Source organism: Coregonus lavaretus (genome assembly GCF_964263955.1).
Source record: "Coregonus lavaretus genome assembly, chromosome: 21".
Lineage (NCBI taxonomy): Eukaryota > Metazoa > Chordata > Actinopteri > Salmoniformes > Salmonidae > Coregonus > Coregonus lavaretus.
Window position 1 is genome coordinate 4,916,210 of NC_140008.1, and position 21,334 is coordinate 4,937,543.

The 21,334-nt window shown below is 45.7% G+C and overlaps 1 protein-coding gene across 1 annotated transcript in view; it reads right to left on the reverse strand.

The window, feature by feature from the left end:
- smad3b (SMAD family member 3b) overlaps positions 1 to 19,858 on the reverse strand; it is a gene marked incomplete at both ends in the record, with an annotated part of 65,599 nt that extends 45,741 nt beyond the window's left edge. The window contains 2 exons of the mRNA XM_084185688.1: positions 2,021 to 2,214; positions 19,653 to 19,858. Coding sequence (XP_084041814.1) covers positions 2,021 to 2,214; positions 19,653 to 19,858 — 400 coding nt within the window. The remainder of the gene's footprint in view (positions 1 to 2,020; positions 2,215 to 19,652) is intronic.
- Between the last annotated feature and the right edge of the window lie 1,476 nt (positions 19,859 to 21,334).

Below are 21,334 nucleotides of genomic sequence, written 5' to 3' on the forward strand. Positions count from 1 at the left end.
GGGCCTACAGCAGCACCTAGATCTTCTGCACAGATTCTGTCAGACCTGGCCCTGACAGTAAATCTCAGTAAGACAAAAATAATGGTGTTCCAAAAAAGGTCCAGTTGCCAGGACCACAAATACAAATTCCATCTAGACTCCATTGCCCTAGAGCACACAAAAAACTATACATACCTCGGCCTAAACATCAGCACCACAGGTAACTTCCACAAAGCTGTGAATGATCTGAGAGACAAGGCAAGAACGGCCTTCTATGCCATCAAAAGGAATATAAAATTCGACATAACAATTAGGATCTGGCTAAAAATACTTGAATCAGTTATAGAACCCATTGCCCTTTATGGTTGTGAGGTCTGGGGTCCGCTCACCAACCACCAACTCACAAAATGGGACAAACACCAAATTGAGACTCTGCATGCAGAATTCAGCAAAAATATCCTCCGTGTACAACGTAAAACACCAAATCAAATCAAATGTTATTTGTCACATACACGTGTTTAGCAGATGTTATAGCGGGTGTAGCGAAATGCTTGTGCTTCTAGCTCCGACAGTACAGTAATATCTAACAAGTAATATCTAACAATTTCACAACATATACCAAATACACACAAATCTAGTAAGGAATGGAATTTAAGAATATATACATATATGGACAAGCAATGACAGAGCGGCATGGACTAAGATACAGTAGAATATTATAGAATAGAATGCAATATATACATATGAGATGAGTAGTGCAAGATATGGAAACATTATTAAAGTGACTAGTGTTCCATTTCTTAAAGTTGCCAGTGATTTCAATAAGCAGCAGCAGCCTCTAATGTGCTAGTGATGGCTATTTAATGCCGATACCCGCTAATTATCAAAATCCAGAAAATAGCTGTTAAATTCTACAACCACCTAAAAGGAAGCGATTCCCAAACCTTCCATAACAAAGCCATCACCTACAGAGAGATGAACCTGGAGAAGAGTCCCCTAAGCAAGCTGGTCCTGGGGCTCTGTTCAAAAACACAAACAGACCCCACAGAGCCCCAGGACAACAACACAATTAGACCCAACAAAATAATGAGAAAACAAAAAGAGAATTACTTGACACATTGGAAAGAAATAACAAAAAAACAGAGCAAACTAGAATGCTATTTGGCCCTAAACAGAGAGTACACAGTGGCAGAATACCTGACCACTGTGACTGACCCAAACTTAAAGAAAGCTTTGACTTTGTACAGACTCAGTGAGCATAGCAGACCTGGCTCTTAAGAGAAGACAGGCTATGTGCACACTGCCCACAAAATGAGGTGGAAACTGAGCTGCACTTCCTAACCTCCTGCCAAATGTATGACCATATTAGAGACACATATTTCCCTCAGAATTCAGACCCACAAAGAATTAGAAAACAAATCCAATTTTGATAAACTCCCATATCTAATAGGTGAAATACCACAGTGTGCCATCACAGCAGCAAAATTGACACCATTGTAAATACAACCTATATTTATTTTCCCATTTGTACTTTAACTATTTGCACATCGTTACAACACTGTATATAGACATAATATGACATTTGAAATGTCTTTATTATTTTGGAACTTTTGTGAGTGTAAGTTTTACTGTCAATTTTTTGTTTTAGTTTAAAACTTTTGTTTATTGTTTATTTCACTTGCTTTGGCAATGTTAACATATGTTTCACATGCCAATAAAGCCCTTACATTGACATTTAATGGAAAGGGAGAGAGAGAGAGACTCAATTTGTCTTTCCTCAATTATTCACGTCCTCTCTCTTGGCCTGATTTCCAAAATGCATTGGAGCAGGTCTGAGGGGAGAAACGTCTAACCTTCTCCCCCAATAGAGTTTGAGTAGGAGGAGAGGAGATAGCAAAGAGAGCCAGTGACTATTAGAACAGACCAGATGTAGTAGTATTGTAGTAGAGAGAACCAGATGTAGTAGTATCGTAGTAGAGAGAACCAGATGTAGTAGTATCGTAGTAGAGAGAACCAGATGTAGTAGTATCATAGTACTCACCTGGTGTCTCCACCCTCTGGTAGTGGTAGGGGTTGACACACACCTCGTCCTTCTTGGTGTGGAAGGCGTACTCACAGAGCTCTAAGGCCCGGAGCTCATGGTGCGACTGCAGGTCTGGCCAACGCCACAGACGGCCGTATATGACATGGGGAAGGCCTTTACGATGAGACACCTGGAGACGACCATCTAGAGACCTGATGGGGGGGTAGAGGAGAGACACAGAGAGTTATAACACATGGGGAAGGGCAACACAGACAGCATACTTTACCAGACATACAGCAGACATATTATCCTCAGAGCAGAGAGAGGGAGGGAGGGAGTGTCTGACAGTTCTCCCTACAGAGTCCAGTGTAGTGATTCAAGGTGATTCAGTATCTCCCTGTTTCCACTAACCAGCTTCCACTACTCTCCAACAGCTCACCATAGTAACCTCTCTCTCCAACAGCTCACCATAGTAACCTCTCTCTCCAACAGCTCACCATAGTAACCTCTCTCTCTCTCCAACAGCTCACCATAGTAACCTCTCTCTCCAACAGCTCACCATAGTAACCTCTCTCTCCAACAGCTCACCATAGTAACCTCTCTCTCCAACAGCTCACCATAGTAACCTCTCTCTCCAACAGCTCACCATAGTAACCTCTCTCTCCAACAGCTCACCATAGTGGCCTCTCTCTCCAACAGCTCAACATAGTAAAACTAAATGCATGCTCTTCAATCGAACGCTGCTGGCACCCGCCCACCCGACTAGAATCACTACTCTCGACGGGTCTGACCTAGAGTATGTGGACAACCACAAATACCTAGGTGTCTGGTTAGACTGTAAACTCTCCTTCCAGACTCACATTAAGAATCTCCAATCCAAAGTTAAATCTAGAATCGGCTTCCTATTTCGCAACAAAGCCTCCTTCACTCATGCTGCCAAACATGCCCTCGTAAAACTGACTATCCAACCGATCCTTGACTTCGGCGATGTCATTTACAAAATAGCCTCCAACACTCTACTCAGCAAATTGGATGTAGTCTATCACAGTGCCATCCGTTTTGTCTCCAAAGCCCCATATACTACCCACCACTGTGACCTGTACGCTCTTGTTGGCTGGTACTCACTACATGTTTGTCGTCAAACCCACTGGCTCCAGGCCATCTATAAATCACTGCTAGGCAAATCCCTGCCTTATCTTAGCTCATTGGTCACCATAGCAGCACCCACCCGTAGTCTGCGCTCCAGCAGGTATATCTCACTGGTCATCCCCAAAGCCAACACCTCCTTTGGCCACCATTCCTTCCAGTTCTCTGCTGCCAATGACTGGAACAAATTGCAAAAATGTCTGAAGCTGGAGACTCTTATCTCCCTCACTAACTTTAAGCATCAGTTGTCAGAGCAGCTTACCGATCACTGCACCTGTACACAGCCCATCTGAAATTAGCCCACCCAACTACCTCATCCCTATATTGTTATTTATTTTGCTCTTTTGCACCCCAGTATCTCTATTTGCACATCCTCTTCTGCACATCTAGCATTCCAGTGTTAATACTAATTGTAATTATTTTGCACTATAGCCTATTTATTGCCTTACCTCCATAACTTGCTACATTTGCACACACTGTATATATATTTTCTGTTGTATTTTTGACTTTATGTTTTGTTTTACCCCATATGTAACTCAGTGTTGTTGTTTTTATCACACTGCTTTGCTTTATCTTGGCCAGGTCGCAGTTGTAAATGAGAACTTGTTCTCAACTGGCTTACCTGGTTAAATAAAGGTTAAATAAAATAAAAAATAAATAGTAACCTCTCTCTCCAACAGTTCACCATAGTAACCTCTCTCTCCAACAGCTCACCATAGTAACCTCTCTCTCCAACAGCTCACCATAGTAACCTCTCTCTCCAACAGCTCACCATAGTAACCTCTCTCTCCAACAGCTCACCATAGTAACCTCTCTCTCCAACAGCTCACCATAGTAACCTCTCTCTCCAACAGCTCACCATAGTAACCTCTCTCTCCAACAGCTCACCATAGTATCCTCTCTCTCCAACAGCTCACCATAGCAACCTCTCTCTCCAACAGCTCATCATAGTAACCTCTCTCTCCAACAGCTCACCATAGTAACCTCTCTCTCCAACAGCTCACCATAGTAACCTCTCTCTCCAACAGCTCACCATAGTAACCTCTCTCTCCAACAGCTCACCATAGTAACCTCTCTCTCTCCAACAGCTCACCATAGTAACCTCTCTCTCTCCAACAGCTCCCCATAGTAACCTCTCTCTCCAACAGCTCACCATAGTAACCTCTCTCTCCAACAGCTCACCATAGTAACCTCTCTCTCTCCAACAGCTCACCACAGTGGCCTCTCTCTCTCCAACAGCTCACCATAGTAACCTCTCTCTCCAACAGCTCACCATAGTAACCTCTCTCTCCAACAGCTCACCATAGTAACCTCTCTCTCCAACAGCTCACCATAGTAACCTCTCTCTCCAACAGCTCACCATAGTAACCTCTCTCTCCAACAGCTCACCATAGTGGCCTAGCCACTTTCCCACCCTACCCCAGTTCACCCTGTCTCTGCCTGCCTGTCAGACGCTTGGCTCAACATGTGGTTCTCATTCCTGAGAGAGTCTCTCTCTCTCTGCCTTCTCTGGCAGTATCCTACACCAGGGGAAAAGCTGGAGTAAAACACACTACAGACACTCCAAACCTCTACCCTCCTGAACAGGCCAATCCACGAAGCCAAACTTAGTAGGGAAACTGTCGTGGATAAACAAAATCAGAGCACGCGGACACACACACACACACACACACGGACAGTTTGGGGTCTGTGTCAGTCTTTGTTGATAATCCAAGGCAGCCAGGAAGGAAGGAGAGGACCGGGGTTTGACCTCCATGAACTCAGGATTACATTTCTATTACATTTTAGTCATTTAGCAGACGCTCTTATCCAGAGCGACTTACAGTTAGTGAATACATTTTTTTTTATACTGGCCCCCCGTGGGAATCGAACCCACAACCCTGGCATTGCAAACGCCATGCTCTATCAACTGAGCTACATCCCTGCCGGCCATTCCCTCCCCTACCCTGGACGACGCTGGGCCAATTGTGCGCCGCCCATGAGTCTCCCGGTCGCGGCCAGCTGCGACAGAGCCTGGATTCGAACCAGGATCTCTAGTGGCACAGTTAGCACTGCGATGCAGTGCCTTAGACCACTGCGCCACTCAGGAGTAGGATCAGACTGTTATCACACAGCTATTTCCTGGTTGGCTCCATTATGAGAGCAGTGGTGTGCCTTGGCCCTGTCCTATACCCATTGATAGGCCTACGAATATTTACTGATCTAGTCGTATGCCAATTTGTCGCTGAGTATGGCTTATTGATGATGCACTGTCCAGTGTTTTCCACAGGAGTAGAACCAGTGTTTTCCACTAGCGCCGTCTGTCAGCTAAACACCCGATGACAGACTCGCTTTTTCAGCTGGCTACTTCTTCTCACTGAAATTAACTACGCTACTTTTCAATTCACTAGGTCAGAAAAAGTCAGCCAAGCCCACTCCTGCATCGAATGAACAATATGCAATCTTCTAGCGATCTATTGATAGGACCAGGCGCCTGTCAGTCACAACGTGAGCGATAACAGGGAAACACTGCTGGTTGGACAGTCTGCTGTCTGTCCCGCCTCCCGGTACCTGTGGCAGAGATCTGTATATAATGAGGAGATGCTCATGTCTCCGCCCTAACATTGGGAGTCGTTGTCCCAAAGGCAGGAAGACAGCTGACAAGGTTCAAAATAAGCCTATAGAAATGCATTGGGCTTATTTTGGACAGATTAACTTTGGCCTCTTCCTCTCTGTCTGTGGGCAGTGTGATTTGTGTGTGCTGTGGTTGCTTGCAATGTTCCCTCTAAGCTGGGCATATGCGCAGCCGAGCACCTCCTCCAGGACCGCCGCACAGAAGAAATGCCAGGCCACGCAGAGACGCAAGAGATAGAATTTGACTGAGTTCGCCCCGTTAGTTTGCTCTATATAGATCAACGTTTTTTCTGTGATCGAATCAACATTATATCAGCGTCTTTTCAATTCAACAAAGCAAAACAAATCAAACTTTCCAAGATTGAGTCTGTGATTTTGTTGCAGGCAGAGCCGGAGCGCAACGGAGTATAATTCTATTGGCGTTGGGTAGCCCACGAGCGGTCTTTCAATCACCCGGGAGTGAACGCGCTTTTCAGACCAGTTCAGATCTGAGCACAGTGTGCACATTTGTTGATATTCTTTGCTAGTTAGCGAGTTATTAGCCCAGTTATAGATAAGTATAGGTCAGCAATGGGGAGTTACTGCTTCCTACAAGAGCACAAAGGCTACATTTCAAGCTGTCTTTGAAAAGCTATTCAGGTAAAAAGCTTATGTCTTAATTAAAGGGGCAGTGTTGTATTTTGAGACAGGCTTGAATATGCAAATAAGCCAATAGGCAGAGGGATAGTCTACATTGTCTACTTCTCTCTATGGTAACAATAATACATTTTATTTTGTAAAGTGGTTTCTTGCATCATACAACACAATACAATGCAATTTACAGTCACCTATTTGGTCCATGGTGTCACAGACCAAGTAAGAAAATCATTAATTAAATGTCAAGCCCTTCATAATGATGTGAAAATGTTTTTAAAAGTCCCATGCAATGTAGGCCTGCATTGAACACCACATATAGGCTACTTCATTGAAATCAAAAGCTATTTCCATGTGAATATGTTATGGGATTCGCTCCATTGGTTTTGTTGGTAGTCCTACATTATGCTCAGATAGCCACAATAACCGGTTGGCTACTGTCTAAAACTGTCAAGGGTACAGCCTCAGTGTTCACTGGAAACGCACACTGGAAGTTTCACAAAATTCTCACAATGTGCTCAGTGCCCCCCAAAAATTGAGAGAACATTGGTTGGTTGCAATCAAATTTCTTTAGACTGTGGAGGGGGCGAGCATGATGCTCCTTCATCGTCTCTGTCGGTGAATTTCAGGGCTCTACAGTGCAACCGTTTTACTCGCATAAAAATAGATGTATGAACTGAACAAGTAAAATATGAGCACGTTTTCAAAGTATTTCTGGCTTTTTTTTTTTTTCATAGCTGGTAGCACATAGAACCAAAGAAATAAGAATTATCTAATTTCTTTACACAGTGCAACCATTTTACTCGCATATGTGATTTACAGCAACAACAAAAATCCTGCTGTAGCTATTTTCAAAGTATTCCTGCCATTTTTTTTCTTCATAGCTGGTAGCTAATCACACATAGGACCATAGAAATAATAATTATTTCTTATTTCTATGCAAAGAACTACGTAGAGTCCCATATATCCACACTGTGCTGAAAAATATTCATTTTTAGAAGTGCAAAAGGCATAGAAGTTGGTCGAATTTACACACAATTCTACGTAAGTGCAACTTTGTCCTCGTGTTTCTCTGCTATTTACATTGTTTTGTTCACATACTAGGTTGTTGTTCAATATTAGTTTGAGTTTGCTCAACTGATATTAGCAAAGGGATGTCGGAGAATCTCATCAGACAGATAGACATGTGAATCCCACCGTTACCACGGTAAAGGCCCGCCCCTTAAAGTGGGACTGTCAACGTTTTAGCTACATGAAATCGTATTGAAATATTTTCATATACACCCCCAGGAAGAATGACAAAGAAAAAAAATATGGACAAGTGAGCACTTAGATGTGGTCATTTTCACGTTTTCATAAATTCATAGAATGATTGGGAATTACGTATAATAAAGGCATTTGTGAAAATTCCATAGCAATAGAGAGGGAAAGCGGCCGTGCGTTTGAACAATTAATAGACACTGCAGTAAATAAAACCATCTGCCTTGTCCAGGACCGGAGTCTACACAGACCGGTGCGCCAAAGCCAATCAGAGCTACAGTAAGCCTATATGCAAATAAGCCATTTTACACAAGGGCCTGCCATAATTCACTTTGAACTGCGCGACTTTAGATCATTAGAACGCATTCGCCAAAAGCCACAAAATACACCTGAAAGGATTTCTGCAAATATGTAAATACCACGGGAGTCCTCATACATTTGGGAACTTGACGGTCCTATTGATCAAACAACCATGAAAAGGTAGTCTCTCTCTCCCTCAGTTGCCTTTGCACATCAACAAGATAAACAATTAATGCTAACCAGAGCAACATTGCAATATTTTGTTTTTTTGTGTGGTATTTCGTACATTATTTGCCCAGAAAGTTTTTTGTGTTATTACATATAGCCGGAAATAACTTTTGGATATCAGAGTGGCGGTAACTCACCAGCATTAAGACCAGAAATACGACTTTCCCGAATTGGATCCTTTGTTCGTACCACCCAGGGCAATTTAAATTATCCCAGAGGCTGCTCCAAGATGCCGCCGGTGGAGAAGAGGTATTCAGAGTGGACTTCTAGTCCGACTCAGGAGGCGTGCACACCATCCACCGCTTCCGAGTATATTACTCACTAATGTTCAGTCTCTGGACAATAAAGCAGACGAGCTCAGAGAGACATCAGGGATTGTAACATACTCTGTTTTACGGAATCATGGCTCTCTCCGGATATACTGTCCCCGTCCATACAACCAGCTTGGTTCTCAGTGCATCGCGCAGACAGGAATAAAGAACTCTCCGGGAAGAAGAAAAGTGGTGGTGTATGTTTCATGATTAACTACTCATGCTGCGATTGTGATAACGTATAGAAACTCAAGTCTTTTTGTTCACCCGACCTAGAATACCTCACAATCAAATGCCGTCCGTATTACCTCCCAAGAGAATTCTCTTCGGTTATAGTCCCAGCCGTGTATATTCCCCCTCAAGCCGATACCACGACGACCCTCAAGGAACTACACTGGACTTTGTGCAAACTGGAAACCACATATCCTGAGGCCGTATTTATTGTAGCTGGGGATTTGAACAAAGCAAATTTGAGGAAAACGCTACCGAAGTTCTATCAACACATTGCCTGTAGTACTCGCGCTGAAAAAATGCTCAACCACTGCTACTTCCCCTTCCGGGATGCCTACAAGGCCCTCCCCCGCCCTCCCTTCGGCAAATCAGATCACGACTCCATTCTGATCCTCCCTTCCTATAGGCAGAAACTCAAACAGGAAGTACCTGTGCTAAGGTCTATTCAACACTGGTCTGACCAATCGGAATCAATTTTTTCAAGATTGTTTTGATCATGCGGACTGAGATATGTTCCGGGTTGCCTCTGCGAATAACATTGGTGTATACACAGACACTGAGTTCATCAGGAAGTGTTTATGGGATGTTCTTCCCACTGTGACTATTAAAACCTACCCAAACCAGAAACTGTGGATAGACGGCAGGATTCTTGCAAAACTGAAAGCGCGAACCACCGCATTTAACCATGGCAAGGTGACTGGGAAGATGGTTGAATACAAACAGTGTAGTTATTCCCTCCGTAAGGCAACCAAACAGGCAAAACGTCAGTATAGAGACAAAGTGGAGTTGCAATTCAATGGCTCAGACACAAGACGTATGTGGCAGGGTCTACAGACAATCACGGACTACAAAGGGAAAACCAGCCACGTCACGGACACCGACGTCTTGCTCCCGGACAAGCTAAACACCTTCTTCTCCCGCTTTGAGGATAACGCAGTGCCACCGACGTGGCCAGCTCCCAAGGACTGTGGGCTTTCGTTCTCCGTGGCCGACGCGAGTAAGATATTTAAGCATGTTAACCCTCGCAAGGCTGCCGGCCCAGACGGCATCCCTAGCCTCGTCCTCAGATCATGCGCAGACCAGCTGGCTGGAGTGTTTACGGACATATTCAATCTCTCCCTTCCTCAGTCTGCTCTCCCCACTTGCTCCAAGATGTCTACCATTGTTCATGTACCCCAGAATGCAAAAGGTAACTGAACTAAATGACTATCGCCCCGTAGCACTCACTTCTGTCATCATGAAGTACTTTGAGAGGCTAGTTAAGGATCTTATCACCTCTACATTTACATTACATTTACGTCATTTAGCAGACGCTCTTATCCAGAGCGACTTACAAATTGGTGCATTCACCTTATAGCCAGTGGGATAACCACTTTACCAAAAATTTTTTTTTTGTTTTTTTTTTTGGGGGGGGGGGGGGGGGGGGGTGGGGTAAGGGGGGGTAGAAGGGTTACTTTATCCTATCCCAGGTATTCCTTAAAGTGGTGGGGTTTCAAGTGTCTCCGGAAGGTGGTGAGTGACTCCGCTGTCCTGGCGTCGTGAGGGAGCTTGTTCCACCATTGGGGTGCCAGAGCAGCGAACAGTTTTGACTGGGCTGAGCGGCAGAGGTAGGGGGGCCAGCAGGCCAGAGGTGGATGAAAGCAATGCCCTCGTTTGGGTGTAGGGACTGATCAGAGCCTGAAGGTATGGAAGTGCCGTTCCCCTCACAGCTCCGTAGGCAAGCACCATGGTCTTGTAGCAGATGCGAGCTTCAACTGGAAGCCAGTGGAGTGTGCGGAGGAGCGGGGTGACATGAGAGAACTTGGGAAGGTTGAACACCAGACGGGCTGCGGTATTCTGAATGAGTTGTAGGGGTTTAATGGCACAGGCAGGGAGCCCAGCCAACAGCGGGTTGCAGTAATCCAGATGGGAGATGACAAGTGCCTGGATTAGGACCTGTGCCGCTACCTGTGTAAGGCAGGGTCGTACTCTCCGAATGTTGTAGAGCATGAACCTACAGGATCGGGTCACCGCCTTGATGTTAGCGGAGAACGACAGGGTGTTGTCCAGGGTCACGCCAAGGCTCTTCGCACTCTGGGAGGAGGACACAATGGAGTTGTCAACCGTGATGGCGAGATCATGGAGCGGGCAGTCCTTCCCCAGGAGGAAGAGCAGCTCCGTCTTGCCGAGGTTCAGCTTGAGGTGGTGATCCGACATCCACACTGATATGTCTGCCAGACATGCAGAGATGCGATTCGCCACCTGGTTATCAGAAGGGGGAAAGGAGAAGATTAGTTGTGTGTCGTCTGCGTAGCAATGATAGGAGAGGCCATGTGAGGATATGACAGAGCCAAGTGACTTGGTGTATACAGAGAATAGGAGAGGGCCTAGAACTGAGTCCTGGGGGACACCAATGGTGAGAGCACGTGGTGCGGAGACAGATTCTCGCCACGCCACTTGGTAGGAGCGACCAGTCAGGTAGGACGCAATCCAAGAGTGAGCCGCGCCGGAGATGCCCAACTCGGAGAGGGTGGAGAGGAGGATCTGATGGTTCACAGTATCAAAGGCAGCAGACAGGTCTAGAAGGACAAGAGCAGAGGAGAGAGAGTTAGCTTTAGCAGTGCGGAGAGCCTCCGTGACACAGAGAAGAGCAGTCTCAGTTGAATGACCAGTCTTGAAACCTGACTGGTTTGGATCAAGAAGGTCATTCTGAGAGAGATAGCAAGAGAGTTGGCTAAAGATGGCACGCTCAAGAGTTTTGGAGAGAAAAGAAAGAAGGGATACTGGTCTGTAGTTGTTGACATCAGAGGGATCGAGTGTTGGTTTTTTGAGAAGGGGTGCAACTCTCGCTCTCTTGAAGACGGAAGGGACATAGCCAGCGGTCAAGGATGAGTTGATGAGCGAGGTGAGGTAAGGGAGAAGGTCACCGGAGATGGTCTGGAGAAGAGAGGAGGGGATAGGGTCAAGCGGGCAGGATGTTGGGCGGCCGGCCGTCACAAGTCGAAAGATTTCATCTGGAGAGAGAGGGGAGAAAGAAGTCAAAGCATAGGGTAGGGCAGTGTGAGCAGGACCAGCAGTGTCATTTGAGGCAGATGCTTGGAATTTAGAGTGGTAGAAAGTGGCTTTAGCAGCAGAAACAGATGAAGAAAATGTAGAGAGGAGGGAGTGAAAAGATGCCAGGTCCGCAGGGAGTCTAGTTTTCCTCCATTTCCAATCGGCTGCCCAGAGCCCTGTTCTGTGAGCTCGCAATGAGTCGTCAAGCCACGGAGCAGGAGGGGAGGACCGAGCCGGCCGGGAGGATAGGGGACATAGAGAGTCAAAGGATGCAGAAAGGGAGGAGAGGAGGGTTGAGGAGGCAGAATCAGGAGATTGGAGGGAGAAGGATTGAGCAGAGGGAAGAGATGATAGGATGGAAGAGGAGAGAGTAGCGGGAGAGAGAGAGCGAAGGTTGCGACGGCGCATTACCATCTGAGTAGGTGCAGAGTGAGTAGTGTTGGAGGAGAGCGAGAGAGAAAAGGATACAAAGTAGTGGTCGGAGACATGGAGGGGAGTTGCAGTGAGATTAGTAGAAGAACAGCATCTAGTAAAGATGAGGTCAAGCGTATTGCCTGCCTTGTGAGTAGGGGGGGACGGTGAGAGGGTGAGGTCAAAAGAGGAGAGGAGTGGAAAGAAGGAGGCAGAGAGAAATGAGTCAAAGGTAGACGTAGGGAGGTTGAAGTCACCCAGAACTGTGAGGGGTGAGCCATCCTCAGGAAAGGAACTAATCAAGGCATCAAGCTCATTGATGAACTCTCCAAGGGAACCTGGAGGGCGATAAATGACAAGGATGTTAAGCTTGAATGGGCTAGTGACTGTGACAGCATGGAATTCAAATGAGAAGATAGACAGATGGGTCAGGGGAAAAAGAGAGAATGTCCACTTGGGAGAGATGAGGAGTAGAGAATGTCCACTTGGGAGAGATGAGGATTCCTGTGCCACCACCCCGCTGACCAGATGCTCTCGGGGTATGCGAGAACACATGGTCAGACGAGGAGAAAGCAGTAGGAGTAGCAGTGTTTTCAGTGGTAATCCATGTTTCCGTCAGCGAGAAACATGGATTACCACTGACACCCTAAACCTTACCTGACACCCTAAACCCACCTCAGTTTACTTACCGTCCTAATAGATCCACAGACGATGCAATCGCCATCACACTGCAGAGGAATACCTACATCAGAATGCTGTTCATTGACTATAGCTCAGCCTGGACTTCCTGACGGGCTGCCGCTTGATGGTGAAGGTAGGAAACAACACCTCCACTTTGCTGATCCTCAACACAGGGGCCCCACAATGGCGCGTGCTCAGCCCCCTCCTGTACTCCCTGTTCACCCATGACTGCATGGCCACGCACACCTCCAACTCAATCATCATGTTGCAGACGACAACAGTAGTAGGCCTGATTACCAACAATGACGAGACAGCCTACATAATTTGCAAATAAATTCATTAAAAATCCTACAATGTGATTTTCTGGATTTTTTTTTCTCATTTTGTCTTTCATAGTTGACCTGTACCTATGATGAAAATTACAGGCCTCTCTCATCTTTTTAAGTGGGAGAACTTGCACAATTGGTGGCTGACTAAATACTTTTTTTTCCCCCACTGTATATTTACTGGGAAAGCAAACAACCCAAGCATTAACTGGGAGTCAGGTGAACCACTGTTCTGTGTTCTAGGGAAATGCATCAGCAAGTGAGAGTAGGAGGCTACAGATTGTACAGAACAAAGCAGCAAGGATTGTTTTAAGGTGGAGATATGATTATTCTGTTGTAGTCATGGACAATGCTCTTGAATGGTCCCCAATCAACAAGATAATGCTTTTTTTTTTTCACAATGTATGCCATTTAAAAATGTCCAAACCCCATTCACAACAGTATTCAGTTGGTAAGAGACAGACATTCAGTCAATACTAGGAATAGATTGTCCACCATCTGTGTTATCCAGACAGAAAAGAGAAATAGGCTAAATAACATTTAGATTCAGCGTAAAAAAAGAAATTGAATAATTTATCTGAGCAAACCAGAAACATTCTAAAAATACTTTAGAACCATTTCAATTTAATAAATTGGAAGGTTGTGCAGGACTACAGTGGCTTGCAAAAGTATTCACCCCCTTGGCATTTTTACTATTTTGTTGCCTTACAACCTGGAATTAAATTTACATTACATTTACGTCATTTAGCAGACGCTCTTATCCAGAGCGAATATTTTTATTTTTATTTTTATTTTTTTAATTGGGGGGCGGGGGGGGCGGTGGGTTGGGGTAAGGGGGGGGGTAGAAGGATTACTTTATCCTATGAATTAAAATTGATTTTGGGGGGGATTTTTCTTGAAGCAATGGCTTTTTTCTGGCCACTCTTCCGTAAAGCCCAGCTCTGTGGAGTGTATGGCTTAAAGTGGTCCTATGGACAGATACTCCGATCTCCACTGTGGAGCTTTGCAGCTCCTTCAGGGTTATCTTTGGTCTCTTTGTTGCCTCTGATTAAAGCCCTCCTTGCCTGGTCCGTGAGTTTTGGTGGGCGGCCATCTCTTGGCAGGTTTGTTGTGGTGCCATATTCTTTCAATTTTTTAATAATGGATTTAAAATAGTGCTCCGTGGGACGTTCAAAGTGTCGGATATATTTTTATAACCCAACCCTGATCTGTACTTCTCCACAACTTTGTCCCTGACCTGTTTGGAGAGCTCCTTGGTCTTCATGGTGCCACTTGCTTGATGGTGCCCCTTGCTTAGTGGTGTTGCAGACTCTGGGGCCTTTCAGAACAGGTGTATATATACTGAGATCATGTGACAGATAATGTGACACTTAGTTAAATAAAGTCCACCTGTGTGCAATCTAATTATGTGACTTCTGAAGGTAATTGGTTGCACCAGATCTTATTTAGGGGCTTCATAGCAAAGGGGGTGAATACATATGCACACACCACTTGTTCCTTATTCATTTTTTTCATTTTTTTGAAACAAGTTATTTTTTTCATTCCACTTCACCAATTTGGACTATTTTGTGTATGTCCGTTACATGAAATCCAAATAAAAATCCATTTAAATTACAGGTTGTAATACAACAAAATAGTAAAAACGCCAAGGGGGATGAATACTTTTGCAAGGCACTGTATGGTAGATGAAGGAACCAATCTATCTTTTCAGACTGTTAAGAGTATTTATCTGTTCAATATGTCAGGGTATTTGTAACAGTGTGTTAAATGTGATTGTTATAATTTGTATTTTAATGTTTAAAGACTCTTGGAAGATTAGTCCAAATGAGGACTAAAAGAGATCCTAATAAAATAAAATCAAGCAGGACAGAGGACAGCAGCAGGTCAGAGGACAGGAGCAGGACAGAGGACAGGAGCAGGACAGAGGACAGGAGCAGGACAGAGGTCAACAGCAGGACAGAGGTCTTCAGCAGGACAGAGGACAGCTGCAGAACAGAGGTCAGCAGCAGGTCAGAGGTCAGCAGCAGAACAGGAAAGGCTTGTTGTCTCTCACACAGACTTATTATTATCATTCCAGTCTGCAGATAGGGAGGGACCCTCCCGGCCGTGATCGGGATAACGTCTAACCCACGCCCCACACCCTAACCACAACCTCCCGGCCTTGATGGGGATAACGTCTAACTCACGCCCCACACCCTAACCACAACCTCCCGGCCCTGATGGGGATAACGTCTAACCCACGCCCCACACCCTAACCACAACCTCCCGGCCCTGATGGGAATAACGTCTAACCCACGCCCCACACCCTAACCACAACCTCCCGGCCCTGATGGGGATACCGTCTAACCCACGCCCCACACCCTAACCACAACCTCCCGGCCCTGATGGGGATAACGTCTAACCCACGCCCCACAACCTCCCCGCTCTACTAAGGCTAACCACCACCAACCCCACGGCCCCCGCCAACCCCACAGACCACGGCCCCCGCCAACCCCACCAATTTTACGTTCCAGAAATTGTTTTCTAGTCCCACAACAAAACGCCTATGCAAACCCTCACTCTGTCACTCAGAAACGTTTTCCAGTGTCTGCCTGCAAGCTGAAAATATTTGCCAGTGTGTGTTTAGGCTACTGTAGCCCCTCCCCCCTCCGCAGCATAGGCTACTGTAGCCCCTCCCCCCTCTGAAGCATAGGCTACTGTAGCCCCTCCCCCCTCCGCAGCAAAGGCTACTGTAGCCCCTCCCCCCTCCGAAGCATAGGCTACTGTAGCCCCTCCCCCCTCCAAAGCAAAGGCTACTGTAGCCCCTCCCCCCTCCGAAGCATAGGCTACTGTAGCCCCTCCCCCCTCCGGAGCATAGGCTACTGTAGCCCCTCCCCCCTCCGGAGCATAGGCTACTGTAGCCCCTCCCCCCTCCGGAGCATAGGCTAATGTAGCCCCTCCCCCCTCCGGAGCATTGGATACTGTAGCCCCTCCCCCCTCCGGAGCATATGCTACTGTAGCCCCTCCCCCATCCGGAGCATATTCTACTGTAGCCCCTCCCCCCTCCGGAGCATAGGATACTGTAGCCCCTCCCCCCTTCCGATGCATAGGCTACTGTAGCCCCTCCCCCCTCCGAAGCATAGGCTACTGTAGCCCCTCCCCCCTCCGAAGCATAGGATACTGTAGCCCCTCCCCCCTCCGAAGCATAGGATACTGTACTGACGTTACAATCGTGATTCAGAAGATAGGGAGAGATGTTTTATTAGCTAGAGAAGAATGGATTAACGTTTTCAATGCTAGTTAAGGATACTATAGGCCTAGTCATCACAATTCACGTTGGATTTATTAACTATAAAAATGTAAGACGTGTTTTTAATTCTGGTGCTGCTCTGCACCCTTGTTATCTAGCCTCTTAGCTAGCTAGCTCAAAGGACATTCCTCCATAAAAAGCCGCTCCTCCTAGGTCTAATTCTGTGGACCTAATTCAGATAATGCAACGTCATAACAAGATGCCCAGCGCTTCAAGCCCCCTCCTCAACCCTCTGCTCTCTCCCCAACTGCAACATTTCAGTCCGATCTTGCGCCATAGGCGACACTTGTCTGTCCGATCTTGCGCCATGTAAACAACTAGCTTGGCTGCTCTATCCGCACTGATCGGTGAAGTCATTTAATGAGCTAAATGCAACAAACCTTTGATTTCACAGGTTAAAACAGATACAGGAAAGAACGATATAAACTGGTACTTTTTTTTGGGGGGGGGGGTCGAACCGGTTCAGAACTTTATTTTTGCTGGTCGAAATAACACGAAAAAAAAGTTGTGTTTCTGTTCAGAACGAAATTATTGGGAAATAATGTAGGTTCTAACCCCTGGTTTAAACTGGGGTTGTTGCAATACCAGACACAGCCAGACACACCCACAAACAGCCAGACACACCCACACACAGCCAGACACACCCACACACAGCCAGACACACCCACACACAAACCCCTTGACTCCTTTGTTTACAAATCCCATTTTCAGACACACACTACAATATTTACAAAACGGAAAGTTAGGCTAGTCACACACTGACTCAGCATCTGGGGGATCCCACTTTCCCCACAGGCACGCTCTCTCTTCCTTTCTCTCCCCGTGAGGGGGAGGGCCTCTTTCTCCCTCTCTCTCCCCCATCTAAACAGTGGTCCTGTCCTGTGAATGGCTCAGAAGGTACTCCCACACAGAATAAAATCAAATGTTATTTGCCACATGCGCGGAATACAAAAGACCTTACAGTGAAATGCTTACTTACAAGCCCTTAACCAACAATACAGTTTCAATAAAAAAAAGTGTTAAGTAAAAAATTTATAAGTAAAACATAAAAAAATTACAATAATTAAAGAGCAGCAGTAAAATAAAATAACAGTAGGGAGGCTATATACAGAGGGTACAGGTACAGAGTCAATGTGCGGGGGCACAGGTTAGTCGAGGTAGTTGAGGTAATATGTACATGTGGGTAGAGTTAAAGTGACTATGCATAGATAATAAACAGAGAGTAGCAGCAGCATAAAAGAGGTGGTGGGGTGGACAATGCAAATAGTCTGGGTAGCCATGATTAGCTGTTCAGGAGTTTTATGGCTTGGGGGTAGAAGCTGTTAAGAAGCCTTTTGGACCTAGACATGGCGCTCCGGTACCGCTTGCCGTGCGGTAGCAGAGAGAACAGTCTATGACTAAGGTGGCTGGAGTCTGACTATTTTTAGGGCCTTCCTCTGACACCGCCTGGTATAGAGGTCCTGGATGGCAGGAAGCTTGGCCCCAATGATGTACTGGGCCGTACGCACTACCCTCTGTAGTGCCTTGCGGTCGGAGGCCGAGCAGTTGCCATACCAGGCGGTGATGCAACCAGTCAGGATGCTCTCGATGGTGCAGCTGTAGAACTTTTTGAGGATCTGAAGCCACCCTGCCCTCAGGTCTCAAGACGTGTGTGGACAGGACATTAGGTAATTTTTTAAAAATGTAACAAGCCAGGAAGGGACATGACCAGTTCTCCTGGTACTGACTTACTGCTGACCAGGGTTGGGGTCTCCTCCTTTTCAGTTTATTGCAAAAAATAATTGAAAATAGATGCAATTTTTTCAATTATTGAATTAGACTTCCTGAATTGATTGACTTCCAATCAAACTGACCCCAAAGCTGCTGCTGACTGACATCATGACATGACGGACAGACTGACAGAGGGGACTTGGGAGAGGTGCAGGGCATTGAAATAAGAGGGACTTACAGAGCATGGATTTGGGTTGCAGTTTGCAGTCAGTCACTCAATGTCAGTCTGTTATCTAGCTATAACTATCTGGCTGACATGTATTGTTTGGTCGTGTCAAACAGAACCCTTCCTACTAACAGGGGCAGGGACACAATACTAGCATAATAATAATAATAATAATAATAATAATAATAATAATAATAATAATAATAATAATATGCCACAATACTAGCATGTCTGTCAGATTAGCTACAGTAGCCCACAGTGAAAGTTACTGCTATAATGACATAACAGGTTTATGAAAATGTTATGTACACACACAGATTATGTTTTATCTGTTCAAAAGGATCAGTGTTGCTGTCACCTGCATTGTCGCGATGTGATATTGACAGAAAGAGAAACAGTAACCAAAACATGTGCAGATTCACAGCTGAATTCGACTCACTGGCTAGCTAGTTAACACAGGCCTAACATTAGATGTCTGCAGACTCGCGGCAATCAGACACAAAACACAGCTGTCTAGCTAGCGACGCGAATGTAAGACAAACAAACCCCCAAAACATTCACGTAAATATGGGTGTGTTCGTAAATTCAAACTGGAGTGCCTAGTGCGCTCTGGGCGTTCATCAATTCAGAGCGTTGTCAGATTGTCCGTTCATAAATTCAGCGCGTTTCGCTCTCGGAAAGCGTCACTGGACGCTCTGCCCGACCGAGCGTCCTGACCTCACAACCGCAGTCAAGCACCCAACCGGCTAACCGGCTAACGTTGACTAGCTACTTCCAGACACAAACGAGAGAACACATCACTCTGACCATTTAACTCTCCCCAGCAGAGCTGGTTAGGCTGTTTTTCATGTTATCCAGAGTGTTGGTGACTGTGCTGCTGGCAACAATTCAAAATCGCTTTTTTTTGCCGACACCGGTCATATTCAACGGGTGTTGAGCGTTCGTAAATTCATAAATTATTCTGCGCTCTGGCACACAGACGAGAGTGCTCTGAAACCGGAGTAGATATGCAGAGCGAATTTACGAACGCACCCTATACATCGCACATGCCAATTTCGAATCCTCATTCTTGATCACATCATGTAGTCTTTAATGATTACAAGGTTAAAGCAAGTAGCTAGTTTCTGGTGGTGTAGCTTGCGTTGCTAGCTAGTTAACTAAATTAAATCACAACAGTATAACCAGAAGCGAGCTTAGCTAAGTAGCTGGCTAGCTACCTGTCTGGGAGTTGCGACGGCGGGGAGTCAGATACCTTGGTATGGTAATGCATTTGGTGTTGATATTCTGGGTCGTGATAGCCTTCTCCAACTCGTCCAGCTGTCCTGTCTTCTTCAATTTCTTTACAAGACTTTTCACTGCCTTTTCACACCATTTCTCTTCCTGTCCATTTATCTGTTCGCCCTTTTTCCAGCCTAGAAGCCTCTTCACAATCGGGGGAGTGAATATTAGTATAGACATCTTGAGATTGAGGTCAGTAAAAATCCACCTAGTTTTCAGTAATCCGCTATAAGACCTTCATATGGTCCTCCTGAAATGAAGTACAAATAAATACAAATAAAACGTTATTTGTTTAAAGTTAGCAGGCTTGAAATGTTGTTGGTTGGGCCACCGCTCAGGGCACCAGCCGGTTCAAGTTGAATGGCTGGCTCTTTTTCTGTGAAGTGCTTTAGATAAAGGGCGGCGCAGACAGATGAACGACCCCCACCCCCTTCTTCTCCTCCCCCCCCCACCCCCTTCTCCTTCGCCCCCCTCCCCTTCTCCTCCTCCCCCCCTTCTTTCCCCCCCTTCTCCCCCCCCCCCTCCCCCCCTCCCTTCTCCTCCTTCCCCCCTTCTTTCTCCCCCCTTCTCCTCCCCTCTCCTCTCCATCTGCCTGTGCCCCGCAAACATGTTACTTATTTTGAGAATAAATGCAACAACACTTGCAAACAGGGAAATTGATATGTGAATAAATTCAATAAGATTTGCAAGCATGCATTTGGCTATAACACACACAAGCCATGTTAATAGAATGAAATGGATCCAGGTTCCATTTATTCTACAATAGATTTACTGCCTGTGGAACACTTCTCAAAAGTGGTCTTAAATCAAGGTGACTGCAGGTCTCAATCCCAAACGAATGGGGGAAGAATTAATGAAATGGCCACCCGGACTATTTACATTGACCCCCCCCCCCTTTTTGATTTTACACTGCTGCTACTTGCTGTTAATCTATGCATAGTCACTTTACAAATGACCTCAACTAACCTGTACCCCCACACATTGACTGGCAGAGCTACTCCACCTAAAGCTACAGAGCTTGACTCAGCTCTGTAGCGTTAGCCAGCCCAGTTTGACCCTAGTCATAGACTGTTCTCTAAGCGGTACCGGAGTGCCAAGTCTAGGTCCAAAAGACTTCTCAACAGCTTCTACCCCCAAGCCATAAGACTCCTGAACAGCTAATCATGGCTACCCGGACTATTTGCACTGCCCCCCCACCCCATCCTCTTTACGCTGCTGCTACTCTGTTAAGTATTTATGCATAGTCACTTTAACTCTACCCACATGTACATATTACCTCAACTACCTCAACTAGCCGGTGCCCCCGCACATTGACTCTGCAACGGTATCCCCCTGTATATATAGCCTCCCTACTGTCACTTTATTTTACTGTATATATAGCCTCCCTACTGTCACTTTATTTTACTTCTGCTCTTTTTTTCTCAACACTTTTTTGTTGTTGTTGTTTTATTCTTACTTTTTTTGTTTAAAATAAATGCACTGTTGGTTAAGGGCCGTAAGTAAGCATTTCACTGCAATGTCTGCACCTGTTGTATTCGGCGCATGTGACCAATAAAATTTGATTTGATTTGATTTGATTTGATTTGATTTGGAATGACCCCCTGTATATAGCCTCATTATTGTTATGTCATTTTATTGTGTTACTTTTTGATTTGA